Here is a 25,582-nt window from a genome sequence, read left to right on the forward strand (position 1 = left end):
TCCAGAGCCACGGGTTGCCGACCCGTGGCCTAATGCAATGTGTAAAGCCAACTTACGTTTGTTCCTGCCATTTATGGATTACTAGCGGAGATCAGACCATTACATAACCTAAACTGAGCTAGGATTGATTTTGCTATTATTGAGAATTCGGCTTCCATCCTAGGTTGCCCTCCCTAGGCAGTCCTTTAACAGGACCCATTCTCGGATAAGTCTACCTTGGCCCTTCCTGTCACCTACAAACCAAATACATTGTTCTTAACCCCTTTAATTCAATAGTATGTAACGTAGCGATAATCTTCTTGGATAGATTTTTGACCCACTGAGGACAGGCGCAGTAAGGGCTATTAATCGTGAACGCTTCCAATCTGGGGGAAGTTCAATCCAACTAACAGGTGCAGGGGATGCCCCTGTTACTTGCTTGTGAGTACCCCAGCGGTATCTAGTGGGCACAGTGAGAAACAAAATCTTGGACCGAGATAGGTTTTGCTCCCTCTAGCAGAGCTATTTATGCGCTGTTATCTAAGGCAGGGATGAGAAGCCATCAAATACATGACTGGAAAAAAACTGAGTGTCTGGCTCAGCTCCAGGAAAGCTGCATCCCAGTAGGCCAGGGGTCTCAAACTGCCGGCCCACAGGCCAGATGCGTCATCTGGAAGCGGCGCCCACCACATTGCCGGCAATGGCAAAACTGTCCCAACACGTTGTGCGATATCACAAACTAAGCAAATCTGTTGAGCCAGAAAAATATGTTAAGCTCCTGGATCTTTGTGTTGTGCAAGCCAATGATGCTTATGGTCCAAGCATAGGCTGTATTTTTAGGAATGGCTAAAGGAAATCAAGCATGGGCAGGCGAAGCAACCACTAGCCTTGCAAGAAGTGCCCCCCGTTTCTTTGAATTTAGTAAGACTGATATGAAAAAATGGAAAAGAAACTCTTAAGAATAGGAATAGATGATATTTTCAGTCAATGTGTAACAAAGTCACTTTCCTCCTTGCACCCATCCAAAAATACCCCCATTTGTTTATGCAAATAAAAGCTTGGCTAAAAATATGGTCATTTTTACAAGGCAAGAATAACATTGTGTTAGGACTCCAAAGAGCTTCAAAAACATACTTCTCTACCAACAGGAGTTCTGGGGCAATATTTATGAGATCAGAAGAAAAGAGGGGAAAAGCCAGCTACAAATTTGTTTTCTACCAATATCCTCCAATCTGCTGCTAAAGAGAAAACAGTCTGATGTGTTCAAAGGGTATGTAACATGCAATCCACAACTGGCCCCATCAGGTGAAATCTAGGTCAGACATTTAAGCAAGTGATCCAAGGCATTTAAGAAAACAGTTAAAGCCAATACATCACAACACCACTGACAGACATAGGGATCAGAGCCTTTGGCATTCATAGCTTTCTCACAGCGATGGAAATCTACCAGGGGGAAAAAAATTCCAAATGCATCTAATCTAGGATCCAGAAGAACCCGTAAAACAGAACTGTGTATAAGCCTGAAGAATCTACAAGACTGTTTATTGTCCAACACCTGGGGCTTCAAAATATAAAAAAAACCTCCCTGTATCCACCATTTTGCCTTCCAATGCATCCAAATGTATTTTATGATGATGATCAATCAATCCTGTGTTTTCACAATCTCCAGTCAATTGTTGCTATGGAAAACATTACTGGGGATTCCATACTGTGTTATACAATCAGCTTAAGCAGAAAATAAAAGTTATCAAACCCCCACAACTCAATATTCTTGCTTGCATATTTATTTATATTCATTCATTCATTCATTCATTCATTCATTCATTCATTCATTCATTCATGTATTTATTAAATGTACAGTTGTACAGACTTCAGCTTCCCTAATTCTCCACAATTACCATCCTGACTGGGAAATTCTCGGAGTTGAAATCCAGGCATCTGGAGAGCATGAAATTTAAAGGTTAAGGCTAATTTTAACCAAGTCAAACTTAAACAAATGACAGTTGTGGAGGGCATCTATCCAGTGCTGTGCATTGCCACAATTCCTGATCAACTTTTCCAAAACTAGATCCTAGAAGGGAAAATGTGGAGTGTTTTCAAACCCGTCTCACAACCCTGGAAATTGTTGGTCTTAAGTTAGTATCAATTGCCCCCACTATTCATAATACAGAGACAGTCATTTTTCCACACCACCCAAAGAAATGGATCAACTGAGTGTGTGAATGCCGTTATGTTGTCTAAGTGCCCTGGCTTTTTTAGGTTTAAAAATATTTCCAGTTAAAAGAAAAAGAAATCTGTTTTCCTTCCGTCCTAATGCTGAAGTGAATTCTGCAACAACATCTCACATAGACTGCATTAATCACATATTAGGGTTTTTTGCTTTCCGGAACGGTCTGTTTTTATTGAGATACATATCCAGTCTTGTTATTAGTGTTCTTTCATGCTTCAGGATCAGTGGTGGGATTCAGCTGGTTCGCACCACTTTGGCAGAACTGGTAGCTAATTTTTTGTTGCCCAGGCCCAGAATAGACTTCCGGAAGCAGCATCCACACGGAGAACTGGTTGTTCACATATTTAAATCCCACCACTGTTCAGGCTGCATGATATAGAGCCAAGTTACATAAGGATGTGAAGGGTTCTGGAACAAAGGGAACTTGTTTAGTCTAAGTGTTGTTTTCTTGCTTTTTGTAATTGGCTTTTGCACCAGAGAAATTTCATGTAAGCTTGGGAAACGTGTACGTGGATGGGATATACTGAAGGAGGGAATAAGGGAGTGTACAGGAATGATTGATGTCTTTCTTATGATGTAATGGCTCTGTTGTCTGATTTCCATTGGCTAATAAAGTTTGTAAAGCAATGGTACCAACTTTCTAAGACGTGTACTTCTGGATGTGACTCTACCAATGTTCCAGATTGTTGGCCACCCAGCTACTTAATTTGATCAAATAAAGTGCTGCTTAATCAAGAAGTCTCTCCTTGGGTTATCTAATTAGATTAATATGGTATCTCAAGTTAAAGTAAGGGACTGGGACCTTACAGCACCATGCATTTCATTTGTATGGTGCCATCACAACACACATGCTTCTGATTCCCTAGTAGATACTGCCTTTAAGAGTATATAAAAATGTTGTTGTTGTTGTTGTTGTTAGCTGTGAAGTCGTGTCCAACCCATCGCAACCCTATGGACAACGTTCCTCCAGGCCTTCCTGTCCTCTACCATCTTCTGGAGTCCATTTAAGCTCACGCCTACTGCTTCAGTGACTCCATCCAGCCACCTCATTCTCTGTCGTCCCCTTCTTCTATTGCCCTCAATCTTTCCCAGCATTAGGCTCTTCTCCAGTGAGTCCTTCCTTCTCATTAGGTGGCCAAAGTATTTGAGTTTTAGCTTCAGGATCTGGCCTTCTAAAGAGCAGTCAGGGTTGATCTCCTCTAGGACTGACCGGTTTGATCGCCTTGCAGTCCAAGGGACTTGAAGGAGTCTTCTCCAGCACCATAGTTCAAAGGCCTCAATTATTTGGTGCTCAGCCTTTCTTATGGTCCAACTTTCACTGCCATACATTGCAACTGGGAAGACCATAGCCTTGACTATACACACTTTTGTTGGCAGGGTGATGTCTCTGCTTTTTAGTGTGCTGTCTAGATTTGCCATGGCTTTCCTCCCCAGGAGCAAGCGTCTTTTAATTTCTTCGCTGCAGTCCCCGTCTGCAGTGATCTTGGAGCCCAGGAAAATAAAATCTGCCATTACCTCCATTTCTTCCCCATCTATTTGCCAGGAATTGAGAGGGCCAGATGCCATGATCTTGGTTTTCTTAATGTTAAGTTTCAATGCAAGTTTTGCACTCTCCTTCTTCACCCGCAACAAGAGGCTCTTTAGTTCTTCTTCACTTTCTGCCATTAGAGTGGTATCATCTGCATATCTTATATAGAAAATACACAACACCAAACATAGCACCCAAACAGTTTTTTCGGCTAGAAAGATAAATAGCTGGGTTCTTCAAACTTGGCCCTTTTATGACTTGTGGACTTCAACTCCCAGAACTCCTAAGCCAGACACACTTGAATTTTGAGTGATATTTTCACTCAACTGTTTAAACTATGAGTCTCCTCTTCATAAAACAGAGTTGTTGGCATAGCCTACTCAACAGTTAGCCTGCAAAGAGAAACACAATAATCTAACTTAATGTGTGAGCCCATGTGATATCTGATGCCCTTTTCAAGATCAGATCTGTATGTGTTCACTGACTGCCTATGATAAGAGGAGGCAAAATATGAGGCTATTCAAATATGTTGAAGTCAAGTCCATCTACCCAAGTAAATTTTTTACATGGTACTTGCTTAGCCCAGAACATGGGATTAGCAACTAAGAAATGAGCAGGTGTGAAATGGTTGGCCCTGGTGTAATAATTTCTGTTATCACCCATACAAGCAGCTATAAAGTTTCCCATGTAAATATAAGCTATTTAACGCAATGAATTGAAAGGCTTCTATCTTATTAAATGGGGTCTAATAATGACATCTGTCCCATTCTTTGAGAACATTACCATAGATAAAGCAAGTGGTAGAACATATTCATGAATCATTAATGAAGTTAGCAGGATAAACAGAGGCATGGCATTATGCATTTTATTAGAATGGGTAATATCCAAGATTTTGTACTATGAAATGATTCAGATGCTCAAGCAGACAAGAGCCATTTCAAACAATCCTTCAGATGTACACATAGAAAGGACTCAGCAGTGCAACATCCTGAGTAGGGGGAGATACTGGCAGACGAAAGAGCATTAGATTTTACCTGGAAAACAACCATTTTCCCAAAGTTCATCCCAGTTGTCAACCTGCAAAAGAACAGGACATTCACCGTTTTTCAATAAGAGTTATGCTGCAGAACTGCAACTCTTCCATACAATTATGCTTCTCAATTATGTCCTGAAAGAGAGGGACAAGAAATATTTTGAATGCAATTCCGAATGGAGTGTTTTGTCGGTGTGGAGTTGGTAATCAATTGTTTCCCAGATGTACTGGAACTTCAACACCCATGATTAATATGCCAGGGATTCTAGTGCTTTACTCTGAACTATTTTGGTTTGACCCTTCATGGCTGACCCACTGAAAAGGGAGAGATCTTTTACTGAGTGTCTTCCTTTGCCCCCAACTGGTTTCTTGTACAAAAATGCTTTAGCCAGACTTGGGTAATTTACTTACCCAGAAAGAAGGGCACAGGGATGAGTATACTTTTTTATACTCATACTTTTTATACTGACACACGTAGGGATCAGAGCCTTTGGCATTCATAGCTTTCTCACAGCGATGGAAATCTACCAGGAAAAAAAAATGCAAAATGCATGTAATCTAGGATCCAGAAGAGCCCGTAAAACAGAACTGTGTATAAGCCTATACACAGAACCTGTTAGATCGTGGGCTCAGGACCGCATGGTCAAGATGGACGACGCAGGACAACAGGGTTCAGCATAACTTCCTTTATTGATGTAACACAGACTTGGCAAACAAAGGGGCAACTGCCCCTCTTATATACCTAGCCAGGTATAATTGGAACCAATCCCATTGTCCGGATTTCCCACCAAAGACTGCCCTGCCAATCCTGACAGGGCACCCTGCCACCTGGTGGTGTCAGTGGCTATCTCTGTGAACATCTCCTATATACATATATACATAACAGAACCGATAGCTAATTTTTTTGTTGCCCAGGCCCAGGATGGACCTCCGGAAGCAGCATTCACATGGTTATTCACATATTTGAATCCCACCACTGTTCAGGCTCCATGATATAGAGCCAATTTACATAAGAATGCGAAGGGTTCTGAAACAAAGGGAAATAGTTTAGTCTAACTGTTGCTTTCTTGCTTTTTGTAATCAGCTTTTGCACCAGAGAAATTTCATGCAAGCTTGGGAAACGTGTACATGGATGGAGGGAATAAGGAAGTGTCTTTCTTATGATGTAATGGTTCTGTTGTCTGATTTTCATTGGCTAACAAAGTGTATAAAACAATGCTACCAACATTTTAAGATGTGACACTTCTAGAGGTGACTCTGTCAGAGTTCCAGACTGTTGGCCACCCAGATGCTTAATTTGATCAAATAAAGTGCTGCTTGATCAAGAAGTCTCTGCTTGGGTTATCTGATTAAATTGATACGGTGTCTCAAGTTAAAGTAAGGGACTGGGATCTTACAGGTAATAAACTGGGTTTTTTTCCACATCTCTCCTTCTGCCTCGGAGTGGAGGAGAACAAAGTGATTAATAAAATATTTTGAACTGTGCATTCTTTCCAAAATTGTTCCCCATTTCTAAATTTCAGACAAAGATCTTGCCGCGCAGAGTTGAAGCTATGGTGCTGTTCAGAGTGCTAGCAAACCTTCTGGTACTACATCTTTCTTACGGTAAGAGCCTGGACAATGGAGCAGGGTGGACGGAGCTTTAAGTGTCTTTTTCCATTTAAACTTCCAGTTACAAGGATAAACTTGCATGTAATTGTTAACTGTAGATTTACAAGCAGGTCACAAGCAGAGAGTGGGTGAAGAAGACCCGGTTGGTGCAAATGCGGAAGACCATTGCTGTGTTTGTAATGATAGTATGAATTGATACATTTATTCATATCAGCAAAACTAGCCAGGTAAAAATATATGGTCCCAATTATGGTCAGCTTCCTTTCATCTTTCTATTTATTTGGCAACTAACTTCAATACAGGAAGATAACTTATTAATTAATATCCGGATGGGGAGGGTTTTTCAGTGTTAAGGTGGTCTTTAAAAATGGTGTAGGGGATGGCCATTGATTTTTGTCCAAGCTGGTAAAATAAATCTGTTGGATTTAAGCTAGCTCCCATTCTGTTAGATTTGCTGCATTATACAGTGTGCGATATCTGGATCATTGCTTCTGAAACAAATATCAAAACCGGTATGTAGGGATTTTACTGCCATCAATGTTGGCTCAAACTGTTTTAGTGAACTAAATACTATCAACTTCCCATAGATTAAATTCCATTTTCATCCATCTCTTCCCCACTTTCACTCCTTCTGCCCCCTATTCCAGGGCTTTTCAACCAGAAGCACGGGTACCACCTGTGGGTACATTGGCACCTGGCAGGTGGTACGCGACCATCCTAGAAAGGTAGCGGGGGAGGGGAATGAGCTGAACCAGTGGCAGCACCACAGAAGACTGAGCGAGAGACGGCTGGAGCTGCAGGGCTGTCAGGGCTCAACGGAAGCGCCAGGATCAGTGCCAGGCTCCAGCTGGAGCTCAGCAATGTTCCCGGCGCTTCTGCTGAGCCCAGAAGACGCACAGATCAGCTGGAATGTTGCAGCATCTCCAGGTTCTTGTGATTTACATTCAGATGCTTGGCAACTGATTCATATTTATGACGGTCAGTGTCCCAGGGTCATGTGAAGTGACCAAAACCTGCTGCAACCACCCAGCAGATGAGGGGGAATAAAAACCAAACACACCCCCACCCCACCCCCGCTGCCAATCCTCAAAAGAAATGCTCACAACAATTAAAACAACGGACAGGAGGAAGAGCGCTGCCGGGCAGGCAAGCAGGTATTTTGCTTGGCTGTAACTTGGGGGGCACTTTCTTCAGTGCCATTGTAACTTCAAACAGTCACTAAGCGAACTGTTGTAAGTCGAGGACTACCTGTACTTCATCACTTTTTTCCTTTTTTTGTTCATCAATTTTTTGACACCTTGCTAGGCGATGGGTGGTACTCAGATGTTGCCATATCCTAAAAGTGGTACAATGGGTTGAAAGGTTGAAAAGTCCTGCCCTATTCACCCCATCACAAGGCCATATATTTTGCTTAGCAATGGAGTACAGCAAGATGACACTCTGGGCCAAATGCTTCCAAATGTCCATCCTTTTTAGAAGCTCATCTGAGCTATTCTTCTTACTTCAACTGATTAGTGTAATCTGGCTGGCAGTGATACTGTTAAGTTACTGAGCAGCGGAGAAATGAAGCAAAATATGACACAGCTTCTCATAAGACCAGGTGCCTTAGATCTCAGCCATCGGAATGGCTGATGCTATTCAGAATCATGATCTTTAACCTATTTGCAGCGTTACTGGAGATGTAAAGAATATTAATTTTTAGATCTGAAGCTGGAAAATCAAATATTCCTTTTCGTTTCTACTTAATTTCTCTTGGATGGTAAACCTGAAACCCCGGAATTACTGTTTATGTTTGCCATATGTCGTGAATTGACTAAGATGATCCCAGTGTTTGGCTCCAGTGCAAGCACCCTAACTGGTGTGCAAAAAAGCAATGGAAAGTATAGCTGTAAAGACCTACAAAGTCAGATTTAGCCATCTAGAGGTAGTCCTCAACCTTACGAGCAAAATTGAGCTCAAAATTTATTCTTTTTTTTCCTAAGAGTTTTATTAATTTTTTACAATAACAAACTTAGTGCCTAGTGTACAGTGTTTTGTCTTGGTTCATGATTATTTTTTTAAAAAAATACAATCAATAACAGTTAATTAACAGTCAATAATAATTATTTTTTATATTTCCATAATTAGTATATCAATTGATAATATATCTCCTTGAGCCTCTCTTTTCCCAATAGTATTCTCCTTCTTCAGAATTAAAGAAATATAAATTTTGTTATTTGATATTTTCCATATATAAATGACTAAAAACATTGTCTTCTATATTTATACCAACAGTAATAGCGTCCATACAAAAAATGGTATATACCATTTTTTTATCAGCTTGTTATTTTCATAAAAGTCATCTTATTGATTCACCATATCTTATTTTCATAAATCTTAAGCTCAATTTCTCCATAATCTTGAAACAATTCTTATCATTCATAATTTTCTCAATAATTAACATCTAAATATCCAAATATTCCACTTAAATATATCCCAGTATTTTTTCTTTCACTTTCATCATCGCAATATTTTTACATTTTGTATCTTATCAAAAAATACTATATTACTTACTGTATATCTCTTATCCCACTTAAGCCCCTTTATAGCCAGTTATTTATTTATTTAGACATATTCAAACAAGTGTTTGCTCATATAATATTCCATGTGGTACTGTGAGTCAAGTCTCTTAAGCCCATCTCTAATCTTCTTCCTTTGCCAAATTGTTTTCCAGATTAATATTTTCAACTTGTCAAACAGTTCTTGTATTTTTGTAGTTGTTGTTAGGCGTAGAGGATACCTAATACGCAAGATGTATGCTTTTTGTCTCCCAAACAGTGATTCTCCTAACAGTGTCCATTTTGTTAAGTCTTCTTTCTTCTCAGGTTTATTTTGACATTCTAATGCATAATGTATCTTTTCCATATTTATTGTTGCATTCAAATCTTGTGACTTTTTTCTTATTTGTATTAAGTTATAATTCCCTTCATTTGTGACTTTTTTTTTCTAGTTCACATTCTGTTATCTGATTTGCTTGTTTATTCTTTACCATCATTCTTCGGGGCAACTTCGGACCCATCTAGGCTCCCCCTGGCAGGGCAAAACTAGCCGTGGGGAGCGGAGGTCCGTCCTCGCATGGCCAGGCGCCTCGGGCGCAAAACTAGAAGTCTCAATATTCTGGTTGTTTAAGTGAAAAATCTGTTTAGTGAGTTTTGTCCCATTTTACGACCTTTCTTGCTACAGTGGTTGTCAATCACTACTATTGTTAACTTAGCAACACTGTTGTCAAATGAATCTGCCTTCTTCATTGACTTCGCTTGTCACAAGTGATCACACAATGCAGGGACACTGCAAATGTTATAAATATGAGTAACATGCTAAGCATCTGAATTTTTTTCACGTCTCCGTGGGAATGCTGCAATGGTGATGTGAAAAGCTGAATAGCACCAGCTGTTCTGATGGCTGAGATCTAAGGCATCTGGTCTTATGAGAAGCTATGACATATTTTGCTTCACTTCTCCGCTGCTCAGTAACTTTCTTCAGTGCCATTGTAAATTTGAATGGTCACTAAATGAATTGTTGTAAGTCAAGAACTACCTGTATTAATAACTAGTTCCTCTCTGTGCAGGGAGTCTGAGTGGAAAGTACTACACATCTGTCTCCAGCTTTGCTTGTTCAAGCTTTCAGATTATGGCCTTCCTCTTGCAGCTTGAAGGTATATGGAGCTCAGTTCCCAGAATTCACCATGCTGGCCGGGGACTTGTGGGAATTGAAATCCATACATCTTCAAGTTGCCAAGCTTGAGAAACACTGGTTTAATGGGTTGAAAGTACAATCAGCTCATTCATATTGTGGTTTATAAGATGCTCTAAAGACCCTGCTTCAAATAACGACGATTCTGGAGTGAGAATTCAGGGGGTGATAAAAGTGTCTGTTTCATTTCCCTGTTGAATAAGTCAACTCTCCTGTTTTGGAAACATAAAAAAAAAACGCCAGGACTAAAAATTTATTTAAAACGTAGCTTTCGTCAGTGTTTAGCCAGGATTGAAGGACACGTTCTTATCTTCTCTGCAAAGCCAATAGTTTAGCTAATGAATGTGTTATGGGTCTATTCAACTCCCACCCTCAATACTGGCTTAAACTCTTGACGATCTGATGAAAGCTACGTTTTAAATAAATTTTTAGTCTTGGTGATCTGCGTTTTATTCAACTGGTTTGATGCTGTGTGTCCCTCCATCATCTGTTACCCTCCAAAATTAGTGTACTGATAGAAACTCTACCAATGAAAGCGATTCTGTTTTACTCCACAGCCAAACACTGAACTTTTTTGGTTTCTTTGCAGCTCAAAAGTCTTCTGAACTGGTCATTGGAGGTGATGAATGTAACATAAATGAACATCGTTCCCTTGTACTCTTGTATAATGCTAGCGGATTTCGCTGCGGTGGGACTTTGATCAACCAGCAATGGGTGCTCAGCGCTGCACACTGCAACATGTGAGGGCATTACACAATGTGGAAATGTTGAGGGAGATCGTGGTTAGGTATCCAGATTTTTTTGTTTCTGCTAGGTGGATAAAAATGCCAAATCCAGTCTAAATATCTGACTGTGCAACTCTCCCTTATCAAGGCCTGGGTGAGGCACTACATCTTAATATCTCTTCCAAACAAAAGCAGTGGACACCATCTAGATTTTGTCTTTGTCTTTTATCTATCCCACCATCCGTTGAGACAGGCTGGGTTGAGAGAGGATGTGTGCAATACAAAGTCATAACATTAGTACCGTAACCACATGAGTTCTATCATTAAGAAAGTCATCTATAATTTATAAGTGCAACATTCACACAATACACATCCAAGTCAAGAAAGAGATAGATTCATACAATATGTTGAGCTTTATGAGTGCTAAACAGCACACAGGTTAATTCATGCTTCAGGATTTTGCATAAACAATGGAAATAGTTTATTCAATCACCCTGAATAAATTTCTTGAGTGAACCCAGATCTCTAGGACATTGACAGCAACTCTTCCAGGTTTCTGGCAGGTTTTCCCCCCAAGCACAATTGGAGAAGGTAGGTTATGGCCCTTTCTTGTTTGGCGCTAACGATCTTGCTTGAGGGCCAAAATGAGGTCAAGGACCATCCCAAGTAATATAGAGTTCACTTTAAGTTGTTGTTGTTAACTTGTTGTTTTTCTTGTAGAGAAAATATGCAGATACACCTTGGTTTGCATAACTTCCGTCTACCAAATGAGGATCAGAAGATAAGAGTCCCAAAGGAGAAGTTCTTTTGTCTCAATAGCACAAGCAATACCAGAAAGGACAATGACATCATGTTGATCAAGCTGAAGAAACCTGTTAACAACAGTATACACATCGCGCCTCTCAGCTTGCCTTCCAGTCCTCCCAGTGAGGGTTCAGTTTGCCGTATTATGGGATGGGGCACAATCACATCTCCTAATGGTAGGGATCTCTGTCTATACTCTCAGACCCAGCTTTTGATGTAACATCAGCCAGGTCTAGGGTCCCACTATGTCACCCATGAATATTGAATGGACAATGGGATTCCATAAGATTCCATTTCTTCATTTGTTCCACACCCACAAGGTCCTTGGAATAAAAGAAATAAGGAACTGGCATGCTGTATAGCTAAAAATAACCCCTAAAGGATCAGGTTTATTTATAGCAGTGCTGTTGGGGATCAGAAAAGTCCCATTAGCATGGCAGTCTTGCGTGGCTTCATTACCTTTAATAATGGGATGTTTTGTGTTTTGCCATGGCCGTTTTGTAAATGGAGAAGTCTCCCTCGGAGGATGTTTTCAGAGTATATTTACCACTTGCTCACAAAAGACCAAATATGAACTCAAAAACATGGTCTATCCTTGGATGGATATAAAATCTCGGTGGATGGTTGCAGAGGACTTCTTCCTTTTAAGTCCTGGTGGTGCAGTGGTTAGAATGCAGTATTGCAGCTATCTCTGCTCCCAGCCTGCAATTCGATCCTGACGGGGCTCAAGGTTAACTCAGCCTTCCATGCTTTAGAGGTTGATAAAAGGAGGACTCAGATTGTTGGGGGCAATATGCGGATATGGTAAATCACCCAGAGAGTGCAGTATATAGGTGTAAGTGCTATTGCTAGCAAGGCCATGGAAGTATTAGATGCACACTCAGCTTTGGCTTATGGTAATCCACACATTCATACGCACACATGCACCCATCCTTGTTTAGACACATCCTTCTCAATTATTCTGCCAGGAAACAGCTAGAGCATACATGTCAAACTGGGGTGGGCGCAGCTTCAGTGTAAAGTGTCTGGCCCAGGGGCCGGCAGTTTGACACCCCTGAGCTAGAGGGACAGAAACTCCTAAGATGTGGATCCAAAGATGACTCAAGGAGTGACTGAGGTTTTTGACTCCTTTTTATCCTAAAAAGTTCTTGATTTGTTGATTAGCTGGGATTGGGGTTTATTCCATATTCTCAGGCTCAACCTTGTCTGATTCAGATGACATTTTTCCTTTGTTTCCTTACGTATTTCCATCTTATCTGTCCTCCCCAAAGGATCTTTTAAACAAGATTCCTGGCTTTTTGTTCTTGTACACAATACAAACTTATGGGTCTGCTTCATCTTCAGATATGGAAGTTTCAGTATACTGGCTGAGGAATTTTGGGAGTGGAAGTTCAAAAGTCTTGAAGTTGCCAAGTTTGCAGACCCCCATTCTAGGTCATCTCCAGGGGATGCGAGATCAGTTCTATGACTTTTGAACTAGCAAAAGCCCCACTTTTCCAACAAGGCAATTTTTGTGTAGCGTGCCAGAGAAATTTGAGAAGCGTTCAAGTGCCCACCAGCTGATTTAATACCTATTAATATCTTGACAAAAATTAACTGTTTTTCCCAGGAGTCCCTTTGAACAGCTTTGAAAGACAATACTCCCTATTCCCAGGCAATGAGATCAACTCCGTTGGTTGGGGACAATGGAAATTATAGCTCTATGCATCTAGATGGCAAATTGTGAAAGGTAAAATTTTGCCAATTTATTTTTTTCAGTGACTATGCCCTATGTGCCTCATTGTGCTAACATTCAGATACTCCCTTATTGGATGTGTCGAGTAAGTTACGCGTTACCGCCACGAAGCAGAAAATTGTGTGCAGGTATCCCAAGAAGACGCATAGTTTCATGTAAGGTAAGAGGATCCGTTTTAAGACAGACTCCTAAAGAAATGATGCCAATTTTCAAAGCTATGACAGAGATCTAGCCTTGAAGGCATCTTGTAGAAACATACAAAGTTATGGCTTTTTCTAACTCAAGTGCCTTCTAGGTATCTAGATTTCCAGACTTCCCAATACTCGTGATTCTGGTGGGCGAAACTCAAGGAGTTAAATTCTTCTACAAAGATCCTGTATTGGGGAACATCAAAGTGAAACACTGGGGGCTATATGTGAATGGACGATGGGAGGGAAATGTTTGCTCCACTTCCCATTCATAGATGTGGTAGTAATGTTTCATGTTTGATTTTTCTCAACAGGGTGACTCTGGGGGACCCCTCATCTGTAATGGAGAAATCCAGGGCATTGTATCTTATGGGAAACGGACTTGTGGCAAAAATGGTGCACCTAGCATATACACCAAGGTCTATGATTATACTGACTGGATCCAGAGCATTATTGCAGGAAATACAGCTGCAACTTGCCCCCCTCTTCTATATCCCTAACCATATCCAACTGCATTTGAATATATTCCCAGGCAGTAAGCTTTTTTTAGACTCAATTAATTTCAGTATAAAATAATCTCAGTAAACTGGAGGCCTGTTTTAGGGTGAGGTGCAAAGTTTTCTGACTCTAAAATGGACTATTCCAAATATTTTAACCTCTGAATATCTTTCCATTTCTGTCCACTTCTGGGACAGTGGGATCCTTGATGCTCTCTTGAGCTTGTTTTCTTGCAGACGTTTTATTACCAAGCTAGGTAACATCATCAGTTCTAGAATATTTTCGTCTATTGTTACTTCTGTGGCATTTACAATACGCTCATATGGAATCATGCAGTCACCCCACAAACATATCCATGATGATGATGATGATGATAACTTTATTGTCACTTTGAATGTACACCAATCGGCATACATCAAAATGCAATTTCGTTGCATACAGCTCTCAAAGGGTCACCACCTCTGATATATACTCCTTGTTCGGGGCCCGCTCAAATTTCACATTGTCCATTTTAGTCTCTAGGGAGTGAACGATGGCAAACAGGACAGATGGAAATGGGGCTCCATGTGGATTAGCCCTCAAGTTAGCTTGTATTCTGACAACCTCACCTTCTTTCCTTTTTCTGATGCTGATTCTTCCACCTTTTCCTTAAAGAGGCCTTGCTTCTTTTCGCCCCTGGAGCACGCTGCTGCTGCCACCAACTCCTCCAAAAGCCTCTCTCTCTTCCTCTGGGCTTGCCGACAGCCTCATCCAGTTCCTTCACTCCGTAAGCTCCAGGTCCTCTCCTCCTCTGCCTCCTCTGGAAACAGCCCTGATTTGCAATAGAATCCATCACTGGGCCAGCAGTCAAGATCTTGCTGCTGGCAGAACAAATTCAAACAGCGCCAACAACTTTTAACGGTCTCACCAACAGTTTCAAAACAACTAGAAACTCGCCAGGCCAGCAAAGTTTGTCGCTTGTATGTCGTATGTTACCTTAGTTCCACCATGTTGCTCAAACACATTAAAATCTTCCTGATCATGTGGCCTATAGCCCTTACTATCCCTCCCAAAACTATTTGCCTTCAAGAGCCAATGCAGCTGCAGCAATTCCAGGTGCCGCCATCTTATCCATACTGTATACCCAAGTCCCTCTGTTACCTAAAAAGGACCTCAGATTACCTCCATCACTAAATAGAATCTTTTGAGAATCATGTTTTCATGTAAATTCTCAGGTATCCACAGCAATAAAATCATATATATCATTAATTGTTTTCTGATCCTTGGGTTTTGCAAATGAATGGCCGGGTAAATGATAGCATTTGACCAACTAGGCATAAAAGCTGAAAAAGTACTGACCTGGACTTCTGGTTTTACGTGCTTGAAACTGAGTGACTGTCCGTAGGGCATCTCGGTCCAGGTAGGGTCGCAACTGGCGCACCAGGCGAACTTGGGCAAAAGCCCCCCTGGTCACGGCTCCTATGTGATCTTCAAAATTGAGCCGTGAATCCAGGAGGACGCCCAAGTTGCGAGCGCTACCAATGGGGGGGTAACACCTCACCCCCCATTGTTAAAGATGGAATAGTCTGGTTAACCCAAGATGCTGGTATGCACAGCCACTCAGTCTTGGCAGGATTGAGACGAAGCCTGTTTCTCCCCATCCAGAGCCACGAGAGTGGGAACAGGCAAATGCTTGAAAATAGCGGTGGCCCATTCCCCAACTGCGATAAAGCTCCCACACTCTCTGACCCTCCCAATCACCGTCAAAATAGGAAGACCCTCCTCACTCAGAGCTGAGTCCGCCCCCAGACCCCTACACCCCCCCCCCCACGACTGTCCTATGGTCTGGACTGCTGTCCAGGTCGAACTCCCCCAAGTTCATTCCGGATCCCTAAAGCCTCCCCCCTCCCGGGCCCCCTTAAAATTTTATATAAAAATCTTAATAAAAATCTACCAAAACAATAAGAATTGCATTGTTTGCAAAAGAGGATATTTTGGGGAAAAGAGGAAATCAATTAAAACTATTAAGTGGATTATGGACTATAGGAATTGTTAGTGATTGTTTTACAAATGTAAACCCAGACAACACACTGTTCACCAATTATTAAGTGATTTGTTTTAAAAAATCATATATTACAAAAAAAAAAAGGAAAAGTTCTGACCTGGTGGAAAGGATACTACTAGAGCGGGAAATTGGGAAAAAAAATTCTGAAGGACGGCAATGAAGTTCACAATTGCTTTGGTCCATATAGGTCAGGAAGCCGTCGCCCTAATAAGCAGGCATATACATAGAATGAAGGCTACTGCTAAGCTTGTAAGCCGCCCTGAGTCTTCGGAGAAGGGCGGGATATAAATGGAATTAAAATAAATAAATAAATAAAATAAACCAACCTGTTTGATTGCCTAATGCAATGTGTAAAGCCAACTGGCGTTTGTTCCTGCCATTTATGGATCACTAGCAGAGATCAGACCATTATATAAACTAAACTGAGCTAGGATTGATTTTGCTATTACTGGGAACTCGACTTCCATCCTAGGTTGCCCTCCCTAGGCAGTCCTTTAACAGGACTCATTCTCGGATAAGTCTACCATGGCTCTTCCTTTCACCTACAAACCAAATACATTGTTCTTAACCCCTTTAATTCAATAGTATGTAACGTAGCGATAATCTTCTTGGATAGATTTTTGACCCACTGAGGACAGGCGCAGTAAGGGCTATTAATCGTGAACGCTTCCAAGCTGGGGGAAGTACGGTCCAACTATCAGGTGCAGGAAACGCCCTTGTTTCTTGCTTGTGAGTACCCCAACGGTATCTAGTGGGCACTGCGAGAAACAAAATCTTGGACCAAGTTAGGTTTTGCTCCCTCTAGGAGAGCTATTTATGCGCTGTTATCTAAAGCAGGGGTGAGAAGCCATCAAATACATGACTGGAAAAGAACTGTAGATTTAACTTTTATTAACATTTCATGTAAATAAAATTAAGTCAAACTTGAGTGTCTGGCCCAGCTCCAGGAAAGCTGCATCTCAGTAGATCATTCAAAAGCTAAGCAAATTGTTGAGCCAGAAAAAAAAAATAAGTTAAGCTCCTGGATCTTTGCGTTGTGCGAACCCAGCCAATGATGCTTGTATTTTTAGGAATGACTAAAGGAAATCAAACATGGCCAGGCCAAGCAACCTTGCACGTACCCCCCCCCCCCGGTTTCTTTGAATGTAGTAAGATTGATATGAAAAAAATGGAAAAGAAACTCTTAAGAATACGAATATTTACAGTCAATGTGTAAGAAAGTCTCTTTCTTCCTTGCACCCATCCAAAAATACCCCCATTTGTTTATGCAAATAAAAGCATGGCAAGTAATATGGTCATTTTTTTACAAGGCAAGAATAACATGTTAGGACTCCAAAGAGCTTCAAAAACATAGTTCTCTACCAACAGGAGTTCTGGGGCAATATTTATGAGATCAGAAGAAAAGAGGGGAAAAGCCAGCTACAAATTTGTTTTCTACCAATATCCTCCAATCTGCTGCTAAAAACAGTCTGATGTGTTCAAAGGCTGTGTAACATGCAATCCACAACTGGCCCCATCAGGTGATTTCTGATTTGTACATCAGAATGGCTGCTTTAAATTCTAAGGCTAAGCCATTGACAATAACATTACACAAACCTGAAAAGAGAGAGGTTGGTCTGCCAATTAGAACATTACTTGTTTTCTAGCAAATAATCAGTCTTTTTTGGAATCTCTAAGAGATTCCTAGATGGATATTTCATGGTGTGGCTGCTGCTAAAAATGCTAGCGCTATTTTCCTGCATGGGTCTTCCCAGTCTCACGGCAAGTCTCCTAGGGGACGTCCTATAGGATCTAGCCAAAGCATACCTGAAAAAGCCCAGCAAAATATGCACAGCCATGTGGAGTTTGCAATGTGGAAGTTTTGCTAGCAATGGCAACTCTATACTCACAGTAGACAAATTGACCAGGGGAAAGTGATAAACATTAGGCAGGAGCCCAGCATTACTTAACCATCTCTACATTGAGATGCTTCTCCAACTGAAAGGTTCTGGAAGAGCATTCAAATGAAGTTCAAGAGATTTCAGCTATGACCTAAGTCAAGTCTCCTAAAAAAAACAAAGGCATGCCAAGATCAACCTCTCCAAAATAAGAGTGCTGTGGTGGAAAAAAAATGCTGTAATTCTCTACTACTGACTGCTAGTGGATGGGTAAGGAAAAATGGATTTACCTAAGCAAATTTTGGTGAGTTGAGGAAAGATTATATCCACAGAAGAGGCTATGCAAAAGCCGGCTCAGATACATCAGTTCAAGTGATGTATTATTTTTTGGAGGTGGGAGCAAGGCCTTTCTTCTGAATTGCTTCAAAGGACTCTCAATCTTCTCTACAATCTACATAATCTTCTCCCTTTCACATGCTGTACTCCTTCTGTCCTCATCCCAACTGATCCTTGTGCTGCAAAGTGCACAGATTCAAGCCCTAGGCAAACATCAGGTGAGGTTTTCCTGGGAGAAACACTCACAGTAGGGAAAGGTTTAAAAGCTTTTTCATACTCGGCAAAGATGAAGTGTGGTTTGGGACTTCAAAATTCTTCAGCTTGGTAGATTACTAGGTCTTTGAGTCTCCTCAGCTGTAAGGAAAAAAATAAAAATAAATCTGAACACACCTGTAAAGTTTTCATTTCTAGTCTCATGTGGAATTTTTAGAAAATGCCCCACTAAGGTATAGGGTGGCAGAGGGAGGTAAACAACTTGAGTGGTAAATGCAAAGGAAATAATAATAGTTAACCATGGGCTATCCTTTAAAGCAGTGGTGTACAAGGTGGAATTGTAAGGCTAGATGATACTCCCCTCCCCAAATCTGCCACTAGAAGCAGACAAGTGACCAAGTCAACCCCATCCACTTCTTTAAGAGGCAACTCCCCCCCACCCATAAGATAAGACAATCTTCTAACCCAGGTGTCGGCAACCTTAAACACTCAAAGAGCCACTTGGACCCGTTTCCCAGAGAAAAGAAAACACTGGGAGCCGCAAAACTTGCATGCACGGGAGGGGTGGAGCTTGATTGAAGAGTTTAATTAAAAAGAAATAGGCTGCTGTGCATGAGTTCTCTCTGGCTGGCTCTCCTGCCCTGCTTTCTGCTGCTTCCTGCGGAAACTCAGCAAAGGCAGCAACCACACCCAATAAGCTTGTTTGCTTGTTTGTGTGTGTGTGTGTGTGTGTGTGTGTGTGTGTGTGTGTGAGAGAGAGAGAGAGAGAGAGAGAAGGGAAGCACAAGTGCCTCTCTCTGTCTCTGTAAATGGTGGAGGACTGGGAGCCGCAGAAGGCTGAAAGAGCTGCATGCGGCTCCAGACTCATGGGTTGCCGACCCGTGTTCTAACCAATTCCAGAGTCTTCTGCATTGTTTTTACAATATAGGCTAAATGATGGTTGAAACCACAGTCCAGGACCTGTTACCGAAGTCTACCAATGCTCCCAAGACTTTGAGAACCATAATTAACAGAGATTTGTGACATTATTGGTGGTCTTCATGTTTCAACAATACATAGTGAAAAAAGGCAATCTAGAAGCAAAAGCTGAATATGAGGAAGTACATTTTGGAATAGATCAGCCTTTTATTGTCATGCAAAGCATCATACAGAACTTGGTGAACAAGGAGTAGAGCAGCTGCCCGAAATTATCACTTCTATTTAGTTTTGAGCAGTAGCAAACCTCTGAGCAGAGTAGCCATCGGCCAACCAGAAAGAAGACTTTCTACCACTAAGGGTCCCTTGCCTGTTACTTACAAAGAGCCCTTCCTGCCTGTCTGCTCCCGAGGCTTCAGCGCAGCCAACTTCTTGCTGAAGCCCGCTGCCTTGCCCTCTCTGGATAGGGCTGCCGTCCAGGCTCAGGATGTAGAAACTGGTAGTCTTCTGCCAAGGCAACAGCCTCATCCCCATTTTCTGGATGACGTTCCCGGACCCATTTCTGGACATTCTCAGGGAGGAGGTTCAGGAACTGCTCGAGGACTAGCTGCTCAACGATTTCCTCTTTGCTGCGGGCCTCTGGTTTCAACCACTGGAACAACAATTCCTGGAGCCGCTCATAAGCCACTTGGGGACCTTCAGTCTCTTTATAGGCAAAACCCCGAAAGCGTTTGCGCTGATTTTCTGAGACCGTGTTGGACAAGCAAGGAATAGCCTGTTCCACCTTTGTGCAGCCTCCTGCCCGGCTGACATCCAAACTGCTGTGTGCTTCCTGGGCTTCCCCAAAGAGGTCAGGCAGCAGCATAGCTCTTCCTGGCTCTCTAGCTTCCTGGCATACATCAGGCATGTCTTTAAAAACATCAGCATCATCCTCCATCATCCGTTTTGCTCCCTTCCCTTCGTTCAAGGGTGGCACTGGAACAGGGACAGCTATCTCCACGGGAGGAGGCACCAAGGCTGCCTCAGTCTTTGGCTCCTCTTCACGTTTCCCTTTCATTTTCGTGGCTTGGCATGAATCAGCATGGATCAGCTGTGCTGGCATTTCCAAAGGTTCAGCATCCTCACCCAAACATTTGGAAACTGTGTTCCATTCACTCTGATCATTATCTGAGTCCTGAGGTTTACTCACAATGTCATTTTCTGAGTCCCTATCTTCTGCAGGGCCAGAACAGGAGCTATCCAGGAGTGGTTCTTGAATCTCACTGGCCATTCTTCAGTGGCTAACAGGCGTTGCAGGTGTGTTTTTTTTTGCCCCTGGGAAAGCAAGAGGTGTCAAAAAGAGAAAGGTTGTGGTAAAAAATCAAGATTAACTCTATAGATGTCTGTATAATAAAAGTAAAGGTTCCCCTGCACATGCGTGCTAGTCATTTCCAACTCTAGGGCCCGGTGCTCATCTCCGTTTCAAAGCCGAAGAGTCAGCGCTTGTCCGAGGACATCTCTGTGGTCATGTGGCCGGCATGACTAGACGCCAAAGGCTCACGGAACGCTGTTACCTTCCCACCGTACTGGTCCCTATTTTTCTACTTGCATTTTTACGTGCTTTCGAACTGCTAGGTTGGCAGAAGCTGGGATGAGTAACAGGCGCTCACTCTGCTACGCGGCACTCGGGATTCGACCTGCTAAACTGCCGACCTTCTGATCGACAAGCTCAGTGTCCTAACCCACTGAGCCACCGCGTCCCTTAGATGTCTGTATAGATGTTCACAAAAACATGAGTTGAGCTAAGCTCAAAAGTGAGGCCTATGGCAAAGAGGTACCCAAGGAAAGAAGTGGACCCTAGGCAAATCCTAGCACTTCTAGTTGAAATGCTAATGAGGAGGGAAAGGAGAGGAAACAATGAAGAGAGTTTTGAATAAGTGTTGCTAAAGGAGAAAAATATTCTGTAAAGTAGGCATATTAGCTGTACAATTATAGTCTAGACCAGGCATGTCAAACCCACAACGTCACGCAACTTATCGCGAATTTTTCCCCATTGCCAGCAATGGGGTGGGGCAGTTTCAGTATGATGCCTCCAGCCCCTGGGCCGGCAGTTTGACATGCCTGGTCTAGACCAGGGGTAGACAACCTTAGTTCTTTTATGACTCGTGGACTTCAACTCCCAGAATTCCTGAGTCAGCATGGCTCACTCAGGAATTCTGGGAGTTGAAGTCCACAAGCCTTAAAAGAACCAAGGTTGCCTACCCCTAATGTAGACTCTAGACACTATAAAACTGTGCTGAACAATCAAGCTTGCTTTCTTTGCAGCTACCGGTACTTACATTTTTCCCCTGCTGTGGCCTTACTGCTGCTTCTCTATATTCACCTCCCTTTAATCCATATTTTAAAAAGCAAACCAATATATAAACACCCACCTGGGAATAAATGCCAACCCAGGCACTTCCTTCCTTGTTACTTCACAAAAGGAGACACACTCTCCAAGTACAGATTGAATACAATGATTCTCCAGGGTGTGTGTGTGTCTGCGTGTGTGTTTGTGTGTGTCAATTAGGTACCAATTAGATATCAAGAGGGGAATTACAGAAAATATAAATATATAAACATATATACATATAATTTTTTTGGCTTGCTAACAAAGAATAAAGGGAGACAGATATGATCATTTCAAACTTATTTGTTCTCATCAGTCAGCCATACCCTTCTGAGATTCGAACCTGGGCCGACTGCGTCTTAATCCCAGAAGGGTATGGCTGACTGATGAGAACAAATAAGTTTGAAATGATCATATCTGTCTCCCTTTATTCTTTGTTAGCAAGCCCCAAAAAATTACACAAATATGAGCTGCCACTGCTGTGGCTACTGCCTGTAGATGGCCTTGGGCTAGGCTGAAACAGGAAATAAGATTTGTCCCGTGTTTGGGGCCTAAGCAAGTGCATTCTAAATACTTAACAAACATTTAACATACATATATACATACATACACATACATACACACACACACACACACACACACACACATATATATATATATATATAAAGGTAAAGGTTCCCCCGCACATGTGTGCTAGTCGTTTCCGACTCTAGGGGCCGGTGCTCATCTCCGTTTCATAGCCGAAGAGCCAGCGCTTGTCCGAGGACGTCTCCGTGGTCATGTGGCCGGCATGACTAGACGCCAAAGGCGCACGGAACACTGTTACCTTCCCACCGTAGTGGTCCCTATTTTTCTACTTGCATTTTTTACGTGCTTTCGAACTGCTAGGTGGGCAGAAGCTGGGACGAGTAACAGGCGCTCACTCTGCTACGCGGCACTCGGGATTCGACCCGCCAAACTGCCGACCTTCCGATCGACAAGCTCAGCGTCCTAACCCACTGAGCCACCGCGTCCCTTATATATATATACATACACACATATATATACATATACATATACACACATATACATATACATACATATATACATATATACATACATATATATATATATATATATATATATATATATATATATATGAAATCAGAAAGTGGAATACACTTAGCTCCACATAACATCCTCTTTGTAGAACGGCTGACCTTTTTGTTGTGTGCAATATTTTTTTTTTACAATCAAAACAATATTTTGTGGAATTTCTCCAAGAATTCAAAAACTGCCCCAAAACGCCATCCTTACCACCCCAAGATATACTACTCCAATAAATAAAGAGAAAAGCTTGAGAGGGAGGGGGGGGAAAGAGGGCCGATGCAAAAGGAGAACGAGGCCGACCCATTCGGGGGGGGGGAAACCGTTACACCCCAACCGAGGTTTTCCTTCGAAAGACTTCCCAGCCCAGATCCGAAAGGATTTCTCTCTCCCTCTCCCTCTCTCTCCCATCATCCCCTGCCATGCTAGAGAGCTCGTTGCAAAAGCAGGCAGGAAAACCTTTCCGCTTTCCGCCACAGGATGGGGCGCCAAACGGCGTTCCCGTCTCGGGAGGGCCGCGCGCGGAGAGAGAAAAAGGCAGCGACCCCGGCAAGAGTAAGCAAGCAAGCAAGCAACGCTTCGGCCTTGAACCTGCCCGGAACGACTGGCCGGGGGTGGCCTCTTTATTCCCCGCTGGCTCCCGAGGCGGCCGGCCAGCACCACGAGGCCGCAGAGGCTTTGCAGCATCCCGGCTCCGGGCGCGGGAGGCCGTCTCTCCGGGAGCGCTGCCTTCGTTCAGGTTTCACCGCCTCCCTCGGGCGGCCCGCGGCCGCCCCACCAACCGAGGGGAGAAGCGGAGCCGCTGAGGCGACACGGCCGCCATCACCTACCTGCGCCCAAGCCAGGCCCCGCTACTAGCCGCTGAACCCGCCTCCGGAAGTGGCCCGAGTGCTTCCGGGCCAGTCGCGAGGGGACGTCGACGGCCTTGGTCGGGAGAAGGTAGAGCTAGAAATGGAGAGAAGAGCCCCCGTGGGGAGTAGTCGAGAAACCGCTTCCCAGGATTATCAACCGTACATCAGAATGACAGCGTAGCTTCATAGGCAGCCGCGTCTAAACTTGTCGCTTAGCTAGGCAACACTTTAAAAAAAAACACACAAAGGCAAACCCCTTCTCGTTCCAACGTTGATAAATAATTCCCATTAGGACTAATAAATCCACGCAGGTAAACAAGGGACTCAAATGAGTGCATCAGTATGAGTGCATCAGTACCAAGAATGTGCTGAGCCACATTGACCCTCAAAGCAGCCAATTAATTTCGAAGTTTTCTTCGCGGTCTGTGCCTGGCGAGCTTAGTACAGTTAAGTGAATTGAACAAACCGTGGTCAGGCTAACCCAGGGGTAGGCAAACTCGGCTCTTTTATGACTCATGGACTTCAACTCCCAGAATTCCTGAGCCAGCTTGGCTGGCTCAGGAATTCTGGGAGTTGAAGTCCATGAGTCATAAAAGAGCCGAGGTTGCCTACCCCTGGGCTAACCAAAGGGAAACTTTTGTTAGGCCCTATTGCAACGTCCGCTGGCTAATGGAAAGGGAAAGGGCTGAAAAAAAATGTCACAGATAATTGCACACTAAAAAAACACACACGATAAAGCGCTATAAAGAAGCAATGGGCTGTTTATTTTGCATTCTGTCCCGTCTCCAGAAGGAATAAACCTTAATCTTTATGCCTTGTGCTGCTTTCCAGATCCCCCCGGGGGGGGGGGAAGGGGGAGGAATTGATTAAATGGGTTGTCAAACCAAACTTTGAAAGGGAGGATTAGTTTCGCTTTAAAGGCCAATTGCCAAAACATTTTACAGAACAAGTTCCTTGGTAATATACACCGCCCTACAAATCTTGTGCTGCAATAAGAATGTTTAAGATAGAACTGACTTTTTTACGTGAAGAAAAGACTATTGACCATGCTGCTTAAGTTTCAAGTGGATCTCCAGCTGTGTGAATTGTGATAGATTAACTGGTGCTGCTTTAATTATGGTAAACTTCTTCAGAACTAGCCTGGTTAACATATTTTCATTTATCATTTGGACAGTTTTGAATGAGTTGATTCCAACTTCAGCCCCTGCCTCTTGTCTTCTTACCTCCTGCCTCAACTTAAGGATGTTAAATTTCAGGGTAGGGGAAAAAAAACCATATTTGATATTCCCAATAACTGAATATGTGAGAGATACTTTGGGGCCAAAAAACAATGATCTAATCTGGCACAAAGTACCTAAAATAGTGACATTTGTTCTGAGCATACTAACACTGATTAACTTATTTGATCACAATGAAATTTATATGTGTGTGTGTGATCATGTAACCATAGGAAGGCTGTAATGGTTGTTAAGTGTGAGGATTCATCATAAGTCACTTTTTTCAGTGCTTTGTAACTTCAGTCACTAAAGAAATGGTTGTACGTCGAGGACTACCTGTATATACATAGATATATATTTGTGTGTGTCTCACACTATTAATTTTCCCTTAGTTTATCTTTTCCATTCTCTCTAGTATCAAGTATTCAAAGTTCTTTAGAACAGAAATTTAAATTTCTTACCAACATAACCAAAAACAGTTCCTGTTTTGTGTATGGTGATAATACTTTTCTTATGCTGATCAATACTATGTCCACTTATTAAAAAAAAGCATTTACAGTTGATGTTGTGGGAATCTGTCAAGATCTGTAATGATTGTACTCATGAATATAT

At 42.4% G+C, this 25,582-nt stretch overlaps 2 protein-coding genes and 2 long non-coding RNA genes across 4 annotated transcripts in view; 2 read left to right on the top strand and 2 right to left on the bottom strand.

Moving 5' to 3' along the window:
- LOC308672344 overlaps window positions 1-16,929 on the bottom strand; it is a 56,036-nt gene extending 39,107 nt beyond the window's left edge. Inside the window, exon 1 of the long non-coding RNA XR_014027395.1 lies at window positions 16,434-16,929. This is a non-coding gene — a long non-coding RNA (uncharacterized lncRNA). The remainder of the gene's footprint in view (window positions 1-16,433) is intronic.
- LOC308672343 lies at window positions 228-17,327 on the top strand. The gene is made up of 2 exons (XR_014027394.1): window positions 228-514; window positions 16,945-17,327. It is a non-coding gene; the product is annotated as an uncharacterized lncRNA (long non-coding RNA).
- LOC308672334 (alpha-fibrinogenase-like) lies at window positions 5,997-15,311 on the top strand. The gene is made up of 6 exons (XM_081335159.1): window positions 5,997-6,169; window positions 6,294-6,375; window positions 10,703-10,853; window positions 11,559-11,818; window positions 13,401-13,537; window positions 13,880-15,311. Exons 2-6 carry the CDS (start codon window positions 6,324-6,326, stop codon window positions 14,063-14,065), a joined length of 786 nt encoding a protein of 261 aa, XP_081191285.1. The 5' UTR covers window positions 5,997-6,169; window positions 6,294-6,323; the 3' UTR covers window positions 14,066-15,311.
- LOC308672333 (uncharacterized protein) lies at window positions 16,982-21,636 on the bottom strand. The gene is made up of 2 exons (XM_081335158.1): window positions 19,830-21,636; window positions 16,982-18,674 (listed from the first exon to the last, which is right to left on the bottom strand). Exon 1 carries the CDS (start codon window positions 20,716-20,718, stop codon window positions 19,864-19,866), a length of 855 nt encoding a protein of 284 aa, XP_081191284.1. The 5' UTR covers window positions 20,719-21,636; the 3' UTR covers window positions 16,982-18,674; window positions 19,830-19,863.
- Window positions 21,637-25,582: the final 3,946 nt, after the last annotated feature.

The sequence above is a fragment of the Vipera berus genome, assembly GCF_964194415.1.
Source record: "Vipera berus genome assembly, chromosome: 9".
Classification (NCBI taxonomy): Eukaryota; Metazoa; Chordata; class Lepidosauria; order Squamata; family Viperidae; genus Vipera; species Vipera berus.

Coding starts and splice junctions, on each gene's coding strand:
- LOC308672333 (XM_081335158.1), bottom strand. CDS start 20,718: ATGGCCAGTGAGATTCAAGAACCACTCCTGGATAGCTCCTGTTCTGGC.
- LOC308672334 (XM_081335159.1), top strand. CDS start 6,324: ATGGTGCTGTTCAGAGTGCTAGCAAACCTTCTGGTACTACATCTTTCT. Junction 11,819..13,400: donor CACAATCACATCTCCTAATG/GTAGGGATCTCT, acceptor TATTTTTTTCAG/TGACTATGCCCTATGTGCCT. Junction 13,538..13,879: donor GACGCATAGTTTCATGTAAG/GTAAGAGGATCC, acceptor TTTTCTCAACAG/GGTGACTCTGGGGGACCCCT.